General features: G+C 42.5%; 1 protein-coding gene and 2 long non-coding RNA genes across 7 annotated transcripts; 1 reads left to right on the plus strand and 2 right to left on the minus strand.

Annotated features, from left to right (window-relative positions):
• Window positions 1-1,108: 1,108 nt before the first annotated feature.
• On the minus strand, window positions 1,109-11,804 carry pphln1 (periphilin 1). 3 transcript variants are annotated; one of them, XM_083527904.1, is made up of 11 exons: window positions 11,640-11,775; window positions 11,279-11,501; window positions 11,078-11,125; window positions 10,398-10,462; window positions 9,366-9,569; window positions 8,851-8,915; window positions 5,646-5,780; window positions 3,764-3,939; window positions 3,019-3,095; window positions 2,028-2,159; window positions 1,109-1,792 (listed from the first exon to the last, which is right to left on the minus strand). In XM_083527904.1, coding segments are annotated over exons 3-11 (1,050 nt in total). In that variant the 5' UTR covers window positions 11,079-11,125; window positions 11,279-11,501; window positions 11,640-11,775; the 3' UTR covers window positions 1,109-1,597. The 3 variants fall into 3 exon arrangements, with proteins under 3 accessions (XP_083384030.1, XP_083384029.1, XP_083384031.1); XM_083527903.1 differs by lacking the exon at window positions 11,279-11,501 and having other exon boundaries at window positions 11,640-11,804; XM_083527905.1 differs by lacking the exons at window positions 5,646-5,780; window positions 11,279-11,501 and having other exon boundaries at window positions 11,640-11,802.
• On the minus strand, window positions 6,774-8,839 carry LOC310718852. Its single transcript, XR_014531297.1, has 2 exons — window positions 7,707-8,839; window positions 6,774-7,354 (listed from the first exon to the last, which is right to left on the minus strand). It is a non-coding gene; the product is annotated as an uncharacterized lncRNA (long non-coding RNA).
• Window positions 11,805-11,936: 132 nt separating the features above from the next.
• On the plus strand, window positions 11,937-12,915 carry LOC310718849. Of its 3 annotated transcripts, none has more exons than XR_014531292.1 (3): window positions 11,937-12,515; window positions 12,689-12,772; window positions 12,843-12,915. It is a non-coding gene; the product is annotated as an uncharacterized lncRNA (long non-coding RNA). The 3 variants fall into 3 exon arrangements; XR_014531293.1 differs by having other exon boundaries at window positions 12,689-12,800; window positions 12,843-12,885; XR_014531294.1 differs by having other exon boundaries at window positions 12,759-12,800; window positions 12,843-12,885.
• Window positions 12,916-20,077: the final 7,162 nt, after the last annotated feature.

Below are 20,077 nucleotides of genomic sequence, written 5' to 3' on the forward strand. Positions count from 1 at the left end.
CCTACCCTCTATTCTTACCCTTACCCACTGCCCCCTACCCTCTATTCTTACCTACCCTTACCCACTGCCCCTACCCACTGCCCTCTACCCCTACGCACTGCCCCCTACCCTTACCCACTGCCCCTACCCCTACCCCCTACCCTTACTTACCCTTACCCACTGCCCTCTACCCTCTATTCTTACCTACCCTTACCCACTGCCCCTATCCTTTCTTACCCTTACCCACTGCCCCCTACCCTCTATTCTTACCCTTACCCACTGCCCCCTACCCTCTATTCTTACCTACCCTTACCCACTGCCCCTACCCCTACCCACTGCCCTCTACCCCTACGCACTGCCCCCTACCCTTACCCACTGCCCCTACCCCTACCCACTGCCCCCTACCCTCTACCCTTACCCACTGCCGCCTACCCTCTATTCTTACCCTTACCCACTGCCCCTACCCTCTATTCTTACCCTTACCCACTGCCCCTACCCTCTATTCTTACCTACCCTTACCCACTGCCCCTACCCCTACCCACTGCCCTCTACCCCTACGCACTGCCCCCTACCCTTACCCACTGCCCCTACCCCCTACCCTTACTTACCCTTACCCACTGCCCTCTACCCTCTATTCTTACCTACCCTTACCCACTGCCCTCTACCCCTACGCACTGCCCCCTACCCTTACCCACTGCCCCTACCCCTACCCACTGCCCCTACCCACTGCCCTCTACCCTTACCCACTGCCACCTACCCTTAACCACTACCCTCTACCCCTTCAAATGTTCAAATGTAAAGGAAATGAGGAAAGAAAGAAAAAAAAAAAAAAAAAAGAAAAAGAGAAAAGGAGATATTTGTGTAACTCACAGCTGTGTGTAGGGTCATGGCTCCTAGTTTGATTATAAAATAAAAGAACAGATTTAGGTTTGCTGGTGATTCATCAGTTTAGTCAGTAACTATAATTACACACAATGTAGATGATTAGACTGTTAGCAGGACCATAAACAGCAGTTAGTAACAGTAACACGAGTTCCTTATGAAACCTCAACATTCCTGATGTGTTTATTTATTAAGGCAGATTTGTGTTAAAAGGTTAAATCTAAACAGAGACCACAAGGCCATCAGGCAGAGTTTACATTTCACAATTTATTTAGAATATGCATTCTTTATATTTCAGTATTACATGGACAGATGTGTATCAGGTGTTCTAAACCGAGTTTTTTAAAGAGTAAAAAAGCATTTTCATGAAACTGTTTTACAAAAAACAGTCATAGTGTAGAATACGTCATTTTAACGAAATAAAGAGAAACAATATATTGGAAATGTCCAAGAACAAAAACCTCCAATAAAATGTTGAAAACACCAAATCTGACTCCTGCATTGGTGATATTTACACCTGACTGATAGAAAAACGGGTTTAGGTTGAAAAAATAGTCCAGTTTTATGAAATAACACTGTATCAATACAATTAGTATTTCTTTGCAATATTAACGAGAGGTCACAATCTAATCTACTAAACTATTACACTATAAACTATTACACATAAAAGTATAAAGTATAAAGAAGAGCAATCAGAGCATGATGAATTTTTTCTCCCAGATGTGTTGCTGGAACCTCAGACAGAAGGTTCCGGTTGGCGTACAACCTCATCCAGTTCAGAGATAAAGTGCCGCAGGTCCTCAAGACATCGTTCTCGAATCTCACTGAGGTTTTCTTTCAGAGGGCTCTGCAGGTGCTTCTCCAGACTTGGGTCCTTGGCCACAAGCATCTTTACCACCATCCCAAATGTCTCACAGTCTTGGCGGTAAACCTGAACATCAAAATCATTAAGCATTGATTATTGTGTAGTAAATACACAACACATCTATGATCTTCTGACGATCAGTGTGTGATGGATCAGCAGTGTGTGTTACTTTTGCAAGTCCAGAATCTAAAACTGTAGTCTGACCTGCACTGGACAAATAAAGACCAATGAAAACCCTGTCTTGCTTTTATCTCCACTCAAATGCTATAAAATGCATGTTCAATGAAACAAGAAGTCCAACCTTCTCAATCTCCCGGGCTTTAGCTGCAATAGCTTGAGATCGGCGTTCATGGAAGTCATCTGCAATGGTAATGGCTTCATCTGCAGGAGCCAGAGGTTCATCTACTTGGCGCTCTATCGCTGGCATTTCCTCCTATACAGCAAGATCATTTTCCACTTCACAACATGGATCACAATAAGCAACATCACTGAATTGTTCCACTGTAATAACTGGGTGTATCTGGAATCCAACAGTCCTCTTGTTGTGAATGTTAAGAGTATTGAGTGTGTGTGTGTGTGTGTGTGTGTGTGTGTGTGTGTGTGTGTTTATATGTTGACAAAATATGAAAAATCTTAATTGGATGTCTGATTTACGGAGAAGGTTGTTTAAACACAGAGCCGAGGGGCCGAAGGGCCGAGGGTTTCACTGGCAGGACAAAGCTGATCATTCATTTTAGGTTAAATGTGGTTCAAAATGTAAGTGACGTGAAATGTCGTCAACTGCTAATCAGTGTTAGCAGGATGAAGCACAAACAGCTGTAACTCCTGACCGGATACACATCTGTATGGAGAGAAGTGTGCCAAGATGAGGTGTGTTCACCTGCAGGGTCGATTTAAAACTGTTCCTCAGTTTAAATTAGGAATGTTAATCTGCACTGGTGAGGCAGCGCTCCGACATCGACCCCAAACTCATGTATTCATTGAAAAACATTAGATTTTTCTCTCCAGCGTGTTTCCTGGCTGTCCTGCTGTCCAGCCTCCAGCTAGGAGGAAACATGGAGCCATTTACACTTGAAACTCAGACAGAGTTTAATTAGGTCATTATTTAATGGTGTTTTTGTTTTTACTTGTAAAAGTTCAGGATATCAGTATGTTTGAGTTGTTTTACTTTAAACCCCTCTAAATGTGTGTTTGTAAAGCAAAATAAAAAATAAAAAAAATAAAAAAAACCCTCAGTGGATTAAAGGGTAAAAAAAAACACACTTTCATCATTATCACAAGATGCTACTTACTTTAGAAGCTGACACGGTACTATGTGGAGATCCGTCTCGAGACACGCTGACAGAGGGCCCCGGGGCCCGGTCCCGGTCTACAGGGTGAAAAGACAAATAGAATGGAAACAATGTGACTAATCAGCTGTTTTGTTTTAAGGCGATAAATGTTTTTATTTGATGAGTTTGTACCCCACACCTCTATTTACTGTTAATATAGAATAGTAATGCTTATGTACAGGGGAATGTGGGGAATGTGGGGAATGTGGGGCAGGTGGTACAGAACTCCATCTTTTACACCAGCTGTTTATTTTCAAAAAGTCCTTAATCACAACTCAATAAATATTCAGTGATGTTATGTTGTTAGTTTAAGCTGAGGCTCGATTGTGACTATACTACTATTATTACTGTTTCACTTCCATTGCATTATGGGAACTACAGTGAAAGTCAAAGAGGCCGATCTGGGACTGGGTTCTCTGCTTTACAGTTCAGGAGGAGGAGAAGAGGAGTGGATAAGACAATTGTTTATGTATGTTTAAAAAATAGGAAAATTTTTTGCAGCTTCCAATATCTTGCCTCAAAATGACATCTAGTCCATTTATTTTTTATTTTTTTTTACAAAACAGGAACGTGCAGGATTGACAGGAAGGAGTGGTAGAACTAGAAGTAAATCATGTGTGTGCATGGTGTGTTTTTGTGATGTAGGTGTGGTAGGTGTAGAGTAAACGTCTGCAGTGAGGTGTAAGAGCGATGAGAGACAGTTTACTTTTCCCCAGTGGAGGCTGGTACGTGTGGCTCTTTCCCCGGTCAGGAGAGTAGCTTCGGCTGCTAATGCTGGATCCGGAGCGACTGTGGTGGGAAGGAGACACGTCCTGCCGAGTAGGAGAGCAGTCATGGACTGGAGGAAAGGGCGCTTTACGCCGCAGACTTTCCCTCTCATCTCTGTGGAAATGAAACGTACATACAGGGGTAAAAAATTTTTTATACAAGGACAATTAACAGGAACATTAACACTTTTACAGCTGTTATGAAGCAAACACCAAAATGTGTCCTTCTAAAACCATATTAAAACAATGTTTTAGCAACAATTTCTCATATGATTACACACACTGCCATAAGTATCCACCTATAAAGATCAGACCAGTTTACTGTTACACACAATCATAAATTCATAGAGAAATAGAGATGTGTATGTAGTAAGAAGTTAATACATAAATTGAATATATCAGTATTCAGATGAGAACACTGAGGAGGAAAAAGGAAAACAGAGCTTCACAGTACAGAGGGAGAACAACCTAAAACCTACTGCAAAAGCATTAAGATTGATTTCCATTTCACCACATCTTCAAGAAGGTTTACTAGATTCAGAGCTGATGACAAGGAAAAACACATCATCCTTTGCATGAAACCAGCTTGAGACAACTTTGCTTTTGCTTACTTTAGCATTATCATGCTGGAGGTAGACTTTAATACAAGATGATAAATTGTGGCCATTTAGGGATTCACATGATCAGCAAAAAATCTTGAAATGATTGATAGCTACAAACAGGCATACAATGTAGAAAACAAACATCCTCATACCATTACACCGACCGCCTCCACCAGCCTGGACTGTGGACATAATGCAGGTTTGGTCCATGGATTAAAGTCATTAGATGATGAACTTATGATCAGTGTGCCTCAACAGAAATGGAGATTCATCAGACCAGTGTTGGTGATTACGAGCCCCAGCTCAGCCTCAGCTTTTTGTTTTTGATCAAAACCGTGTTTAATGGTTCCTTTAAATATTTGGAAAAGCTGTAAGTATTCTTACTACATCAGTGAACCTCAAGCGAGCTGCACATGCTTTATTTATTAAAAGCAAAAAAGTGTTTGTCACCTGCTACGATACCTACTGCCAGTAACAGCTCCATTCTAACCAACATCAAAAAATTATGTTGCAAATAACCCAAAGAAATTTCCCCACTTCGGGACGAATAAAGGTTTATCTTATCTTAAAAATTCAATGTAGAAATGCAAAGCGTAGCTTTTCTGTCAGCTCGGTTCAGTCGTGTGAAGGATCCTCTTATATTTTTCATCAACAGGTTTGTGTGAAGTCCAAGCTCAACCTGCACCAACATTCATACCAGTCAAAATGAGAGATTTCACACACTTTCTTCTCCATTCTGATGGTTGATGGTGTAATTGTGTGGGGAATGGTTTCTTGACGCACTTTGGCGAATCACACACATAAAGATTACAATAAGGTCCGTGAAGATAATCGCTAGATCACCTTTGGGATGTAAAAGAAAAGATGATCTGCAGCATAAACGTGTAGCCGACTAATGCAGAAAACATGTGATGCAATCATCTATACATGAAGCCATAAAGGAATGTTACCAGAACCTGACAGAATCTATGCCAGGAGCCGAGGAGGTTCTCCACACAGTATTCAAGTGTATATTCAATCAAATAATGAGTAGGTTCACCTCAGTGCCTTATACCTTTTTCTGCTACTAATTAATACTACGTTAGCGAGATAAGACAAATACTTTCCTGCAAACCCAAACTGCAGATAGTAGATATTTCCCAGATTTATCCATGATAATCAACATCTTCTCTAAACACACAGTATAACATTATTTATTTGAAATACTACACATGCATACCCTCGATCCAAGTTCATAATGGCCTGGATTAAGGTGTCATCTCCTGGGTTGGAGCCCAGTGCAGACATGGATCTGGGAGCAGGGTGCGAGCCCTGGACACGAGCATTGGGAGAAGAGGAAGCTCGACTGCGGCCTCTGTGAGATGAAAAGATAAGGCAAAAATGCACAAAATTTGTAATAATTATGAAAAAATACAATAATTAAAGCCTAAATAAGACCTTAGTGTTGCTTTCACAAGAATAAATATGATTTCAGCAACTCACTGTGGCAGGGTTGTTGTTTGCTAGTCTGACTATTTCAAAAGCTGAAGATCTGCTGAAATTATTACACAAGTGTTGACAGAGAATGTGTGCAATACAAAGAAACATCCAGTGAGCGAAGGTTCTGCGAGGAGAAAGCCTTGCAGATGAAAGAGCTCAGAGATAATAGAAAGGCCAGATGTTAAAAATTCAAAGGAAAGCAACAAATAACCACATTTTACAACCATGGTGAGCGGAAAAGCATTTCATAAAGCACAAAATATTACACCTTCAGGCAGATGGACTACAGCAGAAGAGCATACTGAACTCTTGGGTGTCCATGGGAGAGGAATCAGTCATGCAACACCTGATCTGACGATGCATGAATAAAGCCATGAACCCACCCTGCCTTGTGTGTATCGTCCAGACTGATGGAGTTGGTATAATGGAATGTTTTCTTGCCACCCTCGAGACCCCTTAATACAAGTCACTAACTGACCACAGACTATTTAAGTATTGCTGCTGACCATGTGCATGTCTTTATGGTCACAATCTTGTAACTTCTACATCCAGCACGATGACACACCATGTAATATTACCCTGCAGGTGAGAACATCGGTCCTCTTTCCCATCACCTGCTCACCAGCAGATAAACACAGACTGAAGTTCCTCTACACACAGAAACACAACAGTATCCTGACTCATTTCCTCACAGAATTGAAGCAATAGATTTTGAACTATTTGTCATTTCTAAATGTTCTTCATTGCTTTTAAACAAAAATTCACTCGAATATTAAAAAAAGGCATTTCAATGCACAGTGCTGCAGCATCCCATCTTCAGAACCGATTTAATCACATTCTGGAATCTGACAAACACAAAAACCAATGATTAAACTGCTAAGCTGATTTAAACACCAATTCTGATTTAAAGTGGATTAAAGAAGCAGAAACAGAGATACAGATACCACAGAGATTTTCATTGTGCTGTAAATCTATTACTGTGAACCAAGTTTTCATTTCCTGTTTATTTCTTGAGCATAAAAAAGTGCAACAAAATACGGGCATTACAGGCAGCTGAAAAACCAGCTCATGTCTTTATTACATGTGTCTTATCTTACTATAAAAGCTTGCTGTTTAGGTGCAACACATCCCTAAAGCAGGTTCAGGCAGTGAATAAAATACAGACGGAGACGAGACGAGACGATATTCGTCACTGCTTTATGATCAGCACTGAACCCAACTGTCCACTGAACTACCATTAAACACAGCCAAGAGGAGACCAATGCAGCAGGGTAGAGAAGATTTTAACACTAAGACTGCTATATTTTCATGTAAATTGACTTTGCTCATGGTCATGATCAGATGATGATCTCAACGTATTGTTCGGAGGCTCTCTGAGAACATGCCACTGTTCAGCCAGATGTCCAGCAATTAACAACTGGTGGAAATCCTGAATCCTAAGGAAAGATTCTGCACAAAAAGAGAAGAGCACAACCAATGCTTAAAATGTTTTAGAGGGAAGCCTGTAATGAAGCTTGCTACAGTGGCACTTACATTATTTGGAGAACAGAGGTAAGAGGAGGAACTTATGGATGATCACACATGCAGAAGGCTACCAACAACAACCTTCCTACACATTTGTTAACCTCTGTTTTTTTCCCTTTACCGTATTAAAGAGTGATTATTACTGCTGTGTGTAAAAACATCTGGATATAAAGATGATGTTTCTGCATCACACTGCTACATAATTATTAAATGATTAAAGAACTGCATTAATGTGCAGCTGTTCCAATGTTTCTAATAAAATGGATGGTGAGTGTACAGATACTGACACAACACCCAGTAGGAGGTCAAAGTGAAGAACGTTGTTCGTGTCATTAACATCGCACCTGTAAAGGGGTAGCTGTTCTGGAAGTTGATGTGTTGGAAGCAGGAAAAGTGGGCAAGTCTAAGGATGTAAGTGTCTTTTATAAGAGTCACATTGTGAGGTCTAGACATCTGTCTCAGAGCTTCTCTCTTCTAAATCCCCACAGTTATGGAACAATCTTCAGCACATGGTCTCAGTGTTCTAGTCTAGACTGAAAACATGTTTATTCAGTCAAATGTTTTGCCAGTATGTTTTCTTTAGGTCTTAGATCTTTCCCCAAATTACACCATGATCACACTATGTAGTGTCCTTAACACTTCTGCTAGAAGGTCAGAACAAACAGTTTGCTGTGTATGGAGCTGTGTAGCTGCAGAGCGCTCTGATATGGCTGATCTGTGTCAGTATATTGTTTCCACCCTGATGAAGACGAGGGAAATGTGCCATGTAGCAGAAATAAATGTCTGCAGTCGGATTACATGCATTCGATCCAAAGTCTGTCTGCACTCTGACTTGGAGTTTCCTTCACCTGAGAATCTTATGCTGCTAAGGATGGACACACATGGAGAGATTGCTATGGATGGAAGATGGTTGCCGAAGGTCTTGCTGGGACTGCAGAAAAATCTCCAGGAAAATCTCATTCATTCTGCAGTGAAAAATGACTCTGATGCCTGTGCTGAAGATCAAATCAACACATTTTTAAGACTGTTTGACTTCACTGTATACAGCTTAAGGATGAGTAATGATTTCTAATTGCTCTTTGTGAATGGTTGCCTTCACAGCCTGATTACTTTTTCTCATGTAATCTCGGGGGGTTTAAACCCCAGTGATCTAAACCTACATCCAGGCCAAGTTTCTGTAAAGCTAAATAATATAAACAGAGTTTCTGATTTAAGCACAAAAAAACTAATCATTTATGGTGTGTTACTGGATTCCCTTATCCAGAACGACTTAATATCATCTCAGTCTATAAAACTCAGCATCCCGTCTGTCGGGGCTTGTTGGTCCTGAGATTTGAACTCACAACCCTCCCGATCAGACATCCAAACTCTTTGCCACTAAACAACCATCTACAATTACTTATAGAATGTGTGATCTGTACCTGAAATCCACCTGGTGTCCAGAGTGACCATCCTCTTTGGGTCCTCTGTAATAAGAGTAGCCATCCTGTTGTGAAACACACACACACACACACACACACACACACACACACACACACACACACACACACGCATTAGCATGATAGAAATGAAAAGGATGGGAACATAACTCGGAATGTTTGCTTTACACAGCAGAAATACATTTGTGGCAGAGGGGCATGGCTTAGTGCCAGTTTATGAATGGAGGGCGGAGCCAGAGAGACAAATAAAGAGAACCACACACTTGTCTGGGACTCATGCAGAGACAAACGTGTGTACGTGTGTGTGTGTGTGTGTGTGTGTGTGTGTGTGTGTGTGTAGAGGTGTGCTTGTCAACTAAAAAGTAAAATCAAAAGAAAAAGAAAAAAGCTCCCTATAACATTCACAAAGGTCTGGTTGTTAAATGTGTAAGAGAAAGCTTAAATCCTGACCTACATGAAGTGAAGGAGGTTGTGCATGTCATGGTTTCATCTCTCACCCTTCGATTAGCTGGACCTCCTCTGGAGTCATTAGAGGCGGAGTAGTGGCTGTCGCTATGGTAACCCTTTTTGTCTTCATTGTGGTAGTTTCTGGGACCACCGTTCGGGTAAAAGCGAGGAGAGTCGCAGTCGAAGTTTCGGATGTATTCATCATCAGGACGTCCAAAATTTCTCCTCTCTCCTCCTCCTCTTGGGTAAGGAGCCTGGAACAGAGGAGGGTAAAGTCCTTCTGTATGACATTTAAAATAAGGTGAGAACTTAAACCATTTAGGATTTTTCACTGATCTCGAACGAAAATGCTTTTTGTAACGTTTGTGTGTCTGCCTGATGTGCAGCTACACAAAACATGAAATGTACACCACCCATGCTTCTGATTTCTTCAGTGAATCGGTCCGTGTTGTGGGTTTCTCTCCATCATCCTTCTGTGTTCCGTCACTGGGACTTATGTTTTCTATCGATCTCATGCATGGGTTCAAAATCAGTGTTTCCTAAGTGTTGTGCATCAACAACACAGAGCCTGAAAAGCTTCATAGACAGACGTGTGTGTGTGGTGTTACGTGACAGAGGCCTGTTCCTGGAGCAGATGGACTGTGGACACTGGAGTGTTCTCACCTCAGCAGGTTCTTACAGTAAATTATGTGATTTGTAAGGAAGAGTGGAATAAAATAGAAAAGGAAGATGTGTATTTTTAATTAAATATAACAAAAGAGGTTTAACACTGTATTAAATCAAGTGTGTGAACTCCTTTTATTTAAAATTTATAAATAAACTTAATATTAATCATGATGTTTAGATGTTTTATATATAGTACATGCGGTGCAATGCAGAATTATTGGCACCATTCAGGCATAAATGTTTGTTATAAAATACAATGACTGTTACAGAATCTTCACAAAAATGCGACACTAAAAACTACCTGTACACAGTATCAACATCTGATCCCTGAGACGAGTGAAAATACCTGCAGCTCAGTGCAGAAGCTGAAAAAATAAATAGCACAAGTGAGAAAAGAGAATAGTGAAGGTCCTTACGGCTCTGTCTGGATGGAAACGCTGCTCGTACAAGTCTCGGATACTCCTCCCTCTCCTAAATGCCACTAAAGCAAAAATACAGCGATAAATCAACAATGAACACAAATATAAGATTAAAACAAACAAATGTTATATAAAAATAAAAGAGCAGCTCAATGATCAAATTTACAATAATACACAATAAAAACCATCACACACAATATACACAAATCAAACAAAATATACACCTGAAATATCAGTGTTTTAATGTGAAGAACAAAACACCATCATCACTCAATCCATCTACATCTCCGTGTAAACGTTTATATGCCGCTCTTGCTCCTACAGCAGAACTTTAATATTGAACAAATAATTTCCACTTATAAACATCTCCAGCTGAGACCTCAAACACCAAAACTGTGGCTTCTGTCGATCCCCTCATCAACCACACCCTCTTCTCTTTATCAACACTTCTACAAGACAAATCAAGATACAGTTTTTGGAGGAGATCAAACCCTGTTCCTGAAACTGATCTGTGGGGAAGTAACTTAAAACTGAAGTTTTCCTCATTCTTTAACACGATAAAGTGACGGAGATAAAACACAGGTGATGGACCTCATAAACACTGACTACACTCTGGAGTCTCTGTTCTAACCTGCTCCTCAAACACACACCGTTCTGCCCTCAGATATTCCACCTACTTGTTCTGTAATGATGTTCACATGAACAGCTGCGAGAAGATCCGTGACCTGAAACACAGAAGTGATGATGTGAGAAAATCACACTGCAGCTTCTGACTGCACACTGAAGAAGAACAGAAGTGTAGAGCTGAGCACTGAGGATCTAATGAAGCACGAGTTTCTCTGTCAGGATTAAATCATAACCCTGAGATTATTTCACACCTCAGTATAATCTACAGCACATTCACTTTTACTAGCGGGTCACAGAGCAGCAGCAGCGCGTGCAGATGTCAATCTCTCAGGAGTGGATATTTCTCCCGAGTGTCTGATCAGATCGGAGCTGAAACCCTGCTGAGGACCCGCTCCGCTCCACAACGACCCGCTCTGCCCTGCAGTACATCAGATAGAGGTCCGATCGGAGGTGTGTATCTGACTTACCCTGATCCTGATCCTGTACAGAAGAACCCACAGCCCATGAACTGTGCCTGAGCTGAACCTCATCACTAACAACACTGCGCTACCATTAGCTTTAGCATTAGCAGCTCACGCTGTGTTCAGAGATAAAAGCCTTCGCGCTTCTTACCGTTTATTTCTTTACACCACTAAACATGTGCTTATTTACACACTCGTCACGTGACCGACACATACACCTGTAAACCGGAAGTAAATCAACGAGTTCAGCTAAACGTTCTCAGAGTTGGTCTCCGGATAAATAAATAAAGCCCCCCCAACAACACGCACTTCCGGTCATGTGCACGTTTACATTTCACAATAAAAGTTATAAAATAAATACAGAATAAATTACTGTTATGGACCCGTGTTTTGTTTATTGCCGAATCTAAAAAGCACATTCGCAGCAGGCAGTTTTTACATGGCGTCATTTTCATCATGTAATTTTACAACAATAACATATCACTGACTAAAGGTTGATTTGTTATCTTCATCAATCACTACATATCGGTCAGTAATCTCAAGTGATCTACATATTTAAAAATAAAGTTTGAATAAAGGAAGCATTTGTTGTCATGGCAACGGGTCAGCTTCTTCCTGAGTGTGAAGTATGGTGGGGTGAACTGTGTGGTCCAATTTGTGTGAGTCTTACTGTGAGGTGTAAACTGTGTGGTGTACACTGGTGTAAACTGTGGTGTACACTGTGGGGTAAACTGTGTGGGGTAAACTGTGTGGTGTACTGTCCGGGGTAAACTGTTTGAGTCTTACTGTGTGGGGTAAACTGTGTGGTATAAACTGTGTGGGTCTTCCTGTGTGAGGTAAACTGTGTGGGATAAACTGTGTGGGATAAACTCTGTGGGTCTTACTGTGCAGTGGAAACTGTGTGGGTCTTACTGTGTGGGGTAAACTGTGTGGGGGGCACTGTGGCATACACTGTGTGAGGTAAGCTGTGTGATGTCAACTGTGGGGTAAACTGTGTGCGTCTTACTGTGCAGGGTAAACCGTGCAGGTCTTACAGTGTGGTGTAAACTGTATGGGGGCGCTGTGGCGTACACTGTGTGAGGTAAACTGCGTAGTGTACACTGTGGGGTAAACGGTGTGGGGTACACTGTGTGGTGTACACTTGTGTAAACTGTGTGAGTCTTACGGTGTGGGGTAAACTGTGTGGGTCCTACTGTGCAGGGTAAACTGTGTGGGTCTTACTGTGCAGGGTAAACTGTGTGGTATAAACTGTGTGGATCTCACTGTGCAGGGTAAACTGTGTGGGTCTTACTGTGAAGGGGAAACGGTATGGGTATTACTGTGAAAAGGAAATTGTGTGGGTCTTACTGTGCAGGGTAAACTGTGTGGGTCTTACTGTGTGGGGTAAACTGTGTGGTGGGCACTGTGGCATACACTGTGTGAGGTAAAAATGTGTGGTGTCAACTGTAGGGTAAACGGTGTTGGGAAAACTGTGTGGGTCTTACTGTGCAGGGTAAACTGTGTGGGTCTTACAGTGTGGGGTAAACTGTGTGGTGGGCATTTACATTTGCGGCATTTGGCAGACGCCCTTATCCAGAGGGACTTACAAAAGTGCTTTGAGTCTCTAGCAATAAATAAATCTACACTGGTACACAAGATTACAAACCTAATATAAATATAACTCTTAGATTCTACAAAGCAAACTTGGAAAGTGCTAATTTAAGTGTTTCAGGAAGAGGTAGGTCTTTAAGGTCTGTGGCGTACACTGTGTGAGGTAAATTGTGGGGTAAATTGTGTGGAGTAAACTGTGCGTGGGGTAAACTGTGCGGGGTAATCCGTGTGGGGTAAACTGTGAGGTGTAAAATGTGTGAGTCTTACTGTGTGGGGTAAACTGTGTAAGTCTTACTGTGTGGGGGTAAACCATGTGAGTCTTACTGTGTGGGTCTTACTGTGCATGGTAAACTGTGTGGTGGGCATTGTGGCATACACTGTGTGGGGGTAAACTGTGTGAATCTTACTGTGTGGGTCTTACTCTGCAGAGTAAACTGTGTGGTGGGCACTGTGGCGTACACTGTATGAGGTAAGCTGTGTGATGTCAACTGTGGGGTAAACGATTTGGGGTAAACTGTGTGAGTCTTACTGTGCAGGGTAAACCGTGCGGGTCTTACAGTGTGGTGTAAACTGTGTGGTGTACACTGTGGTGGGTAAACTGTGTGGTGTACACTGTGGTGGGTAAACTGTGTGGTGTACACTGTGGTGGGTAAACTGTGTGGTGTACACTGTGGTGGCCAACCTTTTTTGCGCCACAGACCGGTTTAATGTCAGACAATATTTTCATGGACCGGCCTTTAAGGTGTGGTGGAAAAATACAACAAAATAAAATGATTTAACCGGCATAAAAGCTGGTATTTTCTAAATATAATTATAAACGTGAATCCACTGTGTTGTTTTTTGTTCATTTTGCTAACTTCGGGGGTTGGAATTTAGCGGTAATGTATTATGTGTTAGTGGCGCAGCCCCTTTAAGAAGGTAGCGGTTGTAGGTAAGGTATGTGAATGAGGCAAGCATCTTCACATGCATCAAGAATGAGTCATAGACAGATGTGCCGGAAAAAATACGGTAATTTTCCGAAATAAAACATAATTCAAAATCAGATAATTATTAAAACAGAGGTAATGTAAGTTTTGTATTCTTTCTATGCGGCCTGGTACCAATTGACCAAGTGCCGTGTACACTGTGTGTGGTGTACACTGTGTGTGGTAAACTGTGTAGTGTACACTGTGCAGGGTTAAACTGTTTGGTGTGCACTGTGTGGGGTAAACGGTGTGGTGTACACTGTGGGGGGTAAACTGTGTGGTGTACACTGTGTGGTGTACACTGTGTGTAGTAGACTGTGTGGTATACACTATGTGGGGCAAACTGTGTGGGGTAAGCCATGTGGTGCACACTGTGTGGTGCACACTGTGTTGGGTAAACTGTGTGGTGCACACTGTGTGGTGTACACAGTGTTGGGTAAACTGTGTGGTGTACACTGTGTGGTGTACACTGTGTGTAGTAGACTGTGTGGTATACACTATGTGGGGCAAACTGTGTGGGGTAAACTGTGTGGTGTACACTGTGGTGTACACTGTGTAGTAAACTGTGTGGTGTACACTATGTGGGGCAAACTGTGTAGTGTACACTGTGTGGGGTAAACTGTGTGGTGTACATTGTGTGTGGTAAACTGTGTGCTGTACACTGTGTGTGTTAAACTGTGTGCTGTACACTGTGTGTGGTAAACTGTGTGGTGTACACGGTGTGGTGTAAACTGTTTGTAGTAAACTGTGTGGTGTACATAGTGTGGGGTAAACTGTGTGGTGTACACTATGTGGGGCAAACTGTGTGGTGTACACTGTGTGTAGTAAACTGTGTGGTGTACACTGTGTGTAGTAAACTGTGTGGTGTACACTGTGTGGGATAAACTGTATGGGGCAAACTGTGTGGTTTAGAACTGTGAAGCGACTGGGGGATAAAAGGGACAAACTTATAATACAGATAAATTGAGTATATAGTTAGAAGCACAGTCTGCCCACATTCTCCACCATTATATGTAGCAAATTTAGCTCGCAAAGAAAAGGGAATATTTATAAGTAATTATAACGGGTTATAGTTACTCCTAAATATTTAAATTAAGTTGAATTGACGGTAATGGAATTAACATTACACTTATTTGTCTGTCTGTCCGGCAAACAGACAGTATAATTTTATATTAATTCTATAAAAGATGTATCTCCCTGGCCAAGAAAGACGCAACCCCCCTTTACTTTATACCGTACAATTAATAGAGCATGTAGTTCAGATCGAGTGTTGCAGGAACCTTACGAATGTGAGCAGCACTCAGAGACAATCACTTATGAAAAATACGGCGTTTAATGAACGAGACAAACACAACATAAAACTAACTACACAAACAAACAAAAAGAAATAAAGAAAATAAAAATGAAAATAAAATAAACAAAAGTTGAAATTAGGAAAGGAGGAAGAGGAAGAAAAAAGAAGGAGAGAAAGAAAGGAAAGTGTAGTGTACACTCTGTGTAGTAAACTGTGTGGTGTACACTATGTGGGGAAAACTGTGGTGTACACTGTGTGGGGTAAACTGCGTGGTGTACACTGTTTGGGATAAACTGTATGGGGCAAACTGTGTGGTGTACACCGGGTGGGATAAACTGTGTGGTGTACACTGTGTGGTAAACTGTGCGGTGTACACTGTGTGTGGTAAACTGTGTGCCCGTTCACTGTGTGTGGTAAACTGTCTGCTGTACACTGTGTGTTGTACACTGTTTGTAGTAAACTGTGTGGTGTACATGGTGTGGGGTAAACTGTGTCGTGTGCACTGTGGTGTACACAGTGTGTGGTAAACTGTGTGGGGTACACAGTGTGGGGTAAACTGTGTGGTGTACACGGTGTGGGGTAAACTGTGTGGGGTAAACATTGTGGTGTACACCATATGGAGTAAACTGTCTGGTGTAAACCATGTGGGATAAACTGTGTGGTGTTTTTCACTGTGTGGTGTACACTGTGTGGTGTACACTGTGTGGTGTTTTTCACTGTGTGGTGTACACGGTGTGGGGTAAACTGTGTGGTGTTTTTTACTGTGTGGTGTACACTGTGTGGGGTAAACGTTGTGGTGTACACTGTGTGGAGTAAACTGTGTGGGAAAAACTGTGTGGTGTAAACTGTGTGCTGTACACTGTGTGGTGTACGCTTTGTGGGGTAAATGTTGTGATGTACCCTGTGTGGAGTAAACTGTAAGCTGTACACTGTGTGGGATTAACTGTGTGGTGTACACTGTGTGAAGCAAACTGTATGGGGTAAACTGTGTGCTGTACACTGTGTGGTGTATGCTGTGTGGGGTAAATGTTGTGATGTACAGTGTGTGGTGTACACTGTGTGGGATAAACTGTGTGGTGTAAACCTTTTGTAGTAAACTGTGTGGTGTACATGATGTGGGGCAAACTGTGTGGTGTACACTGTGTGTAGTAAACTGTGTGGTGTACACTATGTGGGGCAAACTGTGTAGTGTACACTGTGTGGGGTAAACGGTGTGGTGTACACTGTGTTGGATAAACTGTATGGGGCAAACTGTGTGGTGTACACTGGGTGGGATAAACTGTGTGGTGTACACTGTGTGGTAAACTGTGCGGTGTACACTGTGTGGGGTAAACGTTGTGGTGTACACTGTGTGGAGTAAACTGTGTGGGAAAAACTGTGTGGTGTAAACTGTGTGCTGTACACTGTGTGGTGTACGCTTTGTGGGGTAAATGTTGTGATGTACCCTGTGTGGAGTAAACTGTAAGCTGTACACTGTGTGGGATTAACTGTGTGGTGTACACTGTGTGAAGCAAACTGTATGGGGTAAACTGTGTGCTGTACACTGTGTGGTGTATGCTGTGTGGGGTAAATGTTGTGATGTACAGTGTGTGGTGTACACTGTGTGGGATAAACTGTGTGGTGTAAACCTTTTGTAGTAAACTGTGTGGTGTACATGATGTGGGGAAAACTGTGTGGTGTACACTGTGTGTAGTAAACTGTGTGGTGTACACTATGTGGGGCAAACTGTGTAGTGTACACTGTGTGGGGTAAACGGTGTGGTGTACACTGTGTTGGATAAACTGTATGGGGCAAACTGTGTGGTGTACACTGGGTGGGATAAACTGTGCGGTGTACACTGTGTGTGGTAAACTGTCTGCTGTTCACTGTGTGTGGTAAACTGTCTGCTGTACACTGTGTGTTGTAAACTGTTTGTAGTAAACTGTGTGGGGTAAACTGTGTGGTGTAAACTATGTGGGGCAAACTGTGTGGTGTACACTGTTTGTAGTAAACTGTGTGGTGCACATGGTGTTGGGTAAACGGTGTCGTGTACACTGCGGTGTACACAGTGTGTGGTAAACTGTGTGGTGTACACGGTGTGGGATAAACTGTGTGGTGTAAACCTTTTGTAGTAAACTGTGTGGTGTACATGATGTGGGGCAAACTGTGTGGTGTACACTGTGTGTAGTAAACTGTGTGGTGTACACTATGGGGGGCAAACTGTGTAGTGTACACTGTGTGGGGTAAACGGTGTGGTGTACACTGTGTTGGATAAACTGTATGGGGCAAACTGTGTGGTGTACACTGGGTGGGATAAACTGTGTGGTGTACACTGTGTGGTAAACTGTGCGGTGTACACTGTGTGTGGTAAACTGTCTGCTGTTCACTGTGTGTGGTAAACTGTCTGCTGTACACTGTGTGTTGTAAACTGTTTGTAGTAAACTGTGTGGGGTAAACTGTGTGGTGTAAACTATGTGGGGCAAACTGTGTGGTGTACACTGTTTGTAGTAAACTGTGTGGTGCACATGGTGTTGGGTAAACGGTGTCGTGTACACTGCGGTGTACACAGTGTGTGGTAAACTGTGTGGTGTACACGGTGTGGGGTAAACGGTGTGGGGTAAATGGTGTGGTGTAAACTGTGTGCTGTACACTGTGTGGTGTACGCTGTGTGGGGTAAATGTTGTGATGTACCCTGTGTGGAGTAAACTGTGAGCTGTACACTGTGTGGGATTAACTGTGTGGTGCACACTGTGTGAAGCAAACTGTATGGGGTAAACTGTGTGCTGTACACTGTGTGGTGTATGCTGTGTGGGGTAAATGTTGTGATGTACACTGTGTGGAGTAAACTGTGTGCTGTACACTGTGTGGGGTAAACTGTGTGGTGTACACTGTGTGGGATAAACTGTGTGGTGTAAACTTTTTGTAGTAAACTGTGTGGTGTACATGATGTGGGGTAAACTGTGTGGTGTACACTATGTGGGGCAAACTGTGTGGTGTACACTGTGTGTAGTAAACGGTGTGGTGTACACTATGTGGGGCAAACTGTGTAGTGTACACTGTGTGGGGTAAACGGTGTGGTGTACACTGTGTTGGATAAACTGTATGGGGCAAACTGTGTGGTGTACACTGGGTGGGATAAAATGTGCGGTGTACACTGTGTGTGGTAAACTGTGTGCTGTTCACTGTGTGTGGTAAACTGTCTGCTGTACACTGTGTTGTAAACTGTTTGTAGTAAACTGTGTGGGGTAAACTGTGTGGTGTACACTATGTGGGGCAAACTGTGTGGTGTACACGGTTCGTAGTAAACTGTGTGGTGTACATGGTGTTGGGTAAACTGTGTCGTGTACACTGTGGTGTACACAGTGTGTGGTAAACTGTGTGGTGTACACGGTGTGGTGTAAACGGTGTGGGGTAAACTGTGTGGTTTAAACTGTGTGGTGTACACTGTGTGGGATAAACTCTTTGGTGTAAACTGTTTGTAGTAAACTGTGTGGTGTACATGGTGTGGGGTAAACTGTGAGCTGTACACTGTGTGGGATTAACTGTGTGGTGTACACTGTGTACACTGTGTGGTGTACACTGTATATGGAGTAAACTGTCTGGTGTAAACCATGTGCTGTACACTGTGTGGTGTTTTTCACTTTGTGGTGTACACTGTGTGGGGTGAACGTTGTGGTGTACACTGTGTGGTGTTTTTCACTGTGTGGTGTACACGGTGTGGGGTAAACTGTGTGGTGTTTTTCACTGTGTGGGTTAAACGTTGTGGTGTACACTGTGTGGAGTAAACTGTGTGGTGTACACTGTGTGGGAAAAACTGTGTGCTGTAAACTGTGTGCTGTACGCTGTGTGGGGTAAATGGTGTGATGTACACTGTGTGGAGTAAACTGTGTGCTGTACACTGTGTGGGATAAACTGTGTGGTGTACACTGTGTGAAGTAAACTGTGTGGGGTACACTGTGTGTAAATTGATCTTACACCACCTATATGTATAGATATATTAGATATTCCACCAGGTACACTTTCAATACTTCATCTAAGCATTAAGACACTCAAGAATCTCTTTCAGAATGATACTTTAACAAGGGCAACTTTGTAAAAAGACCCATTGCAAATACAAATACAGACCTAAAACCAGGAATGCAGCAGGACCAGACTGCATCACAGGTCATATACTTTGAACCTGCACTAATCTTCAACACTGATATTCAACCTCTGCCTGCAACAGTGAAATCCATGAGCTTTAAACAGTCCATTATCTTTCCTCTCCCAGAGCTCACTATCATCACTGGCTATTGCCCTGTAGACCTGACCTCAGTTGTGGTGAAGTGCTTTTATCCCAATCAGGGACCTTTAAATGCCCGACATCCTGGACCCATTCCCCCAACTAAACAAAAAGTTTAAAGACTTCTAACATGGATGTCCAACAGTGTCCAGTACTTTGGTGTTCACAACACAAAGGACCTGTCATGGCCCTGTCACATTAACACCCTGGGACACCTGTTTAGAAACAGCACCATGCAGGATAGGTGGGTTCTCCAGATGGAGAGGGAGTAATGTGATCAGCTGAGAATGCCTTATGCACTGAGTCTATCTACAACAAGTAGTGCTGGGCCAAGGCCAGGAAATACTGATGGACCAACCAAAAAATGGGAATCTTCTCTCTCTTGTGATCAGGAAAGTGCTTCTGCTCACTAAAAATCAGAATAGAGAGAATGAGGAAGAGATTATTTCTGCATGCAATCTATATGCAAAGTACTATTT

The sequence above is a fragment of the Silurus aristotelis genome, assembly GCF_946808225.1.
Source record: "Silurus aristotelis genome assembly, chromosome: 24".
NCBI lineage: Eukaryota > Metazoa > Chordata > Actinopteri > Siluriformes > Siluridae > Silurus > Silurus aristotelis.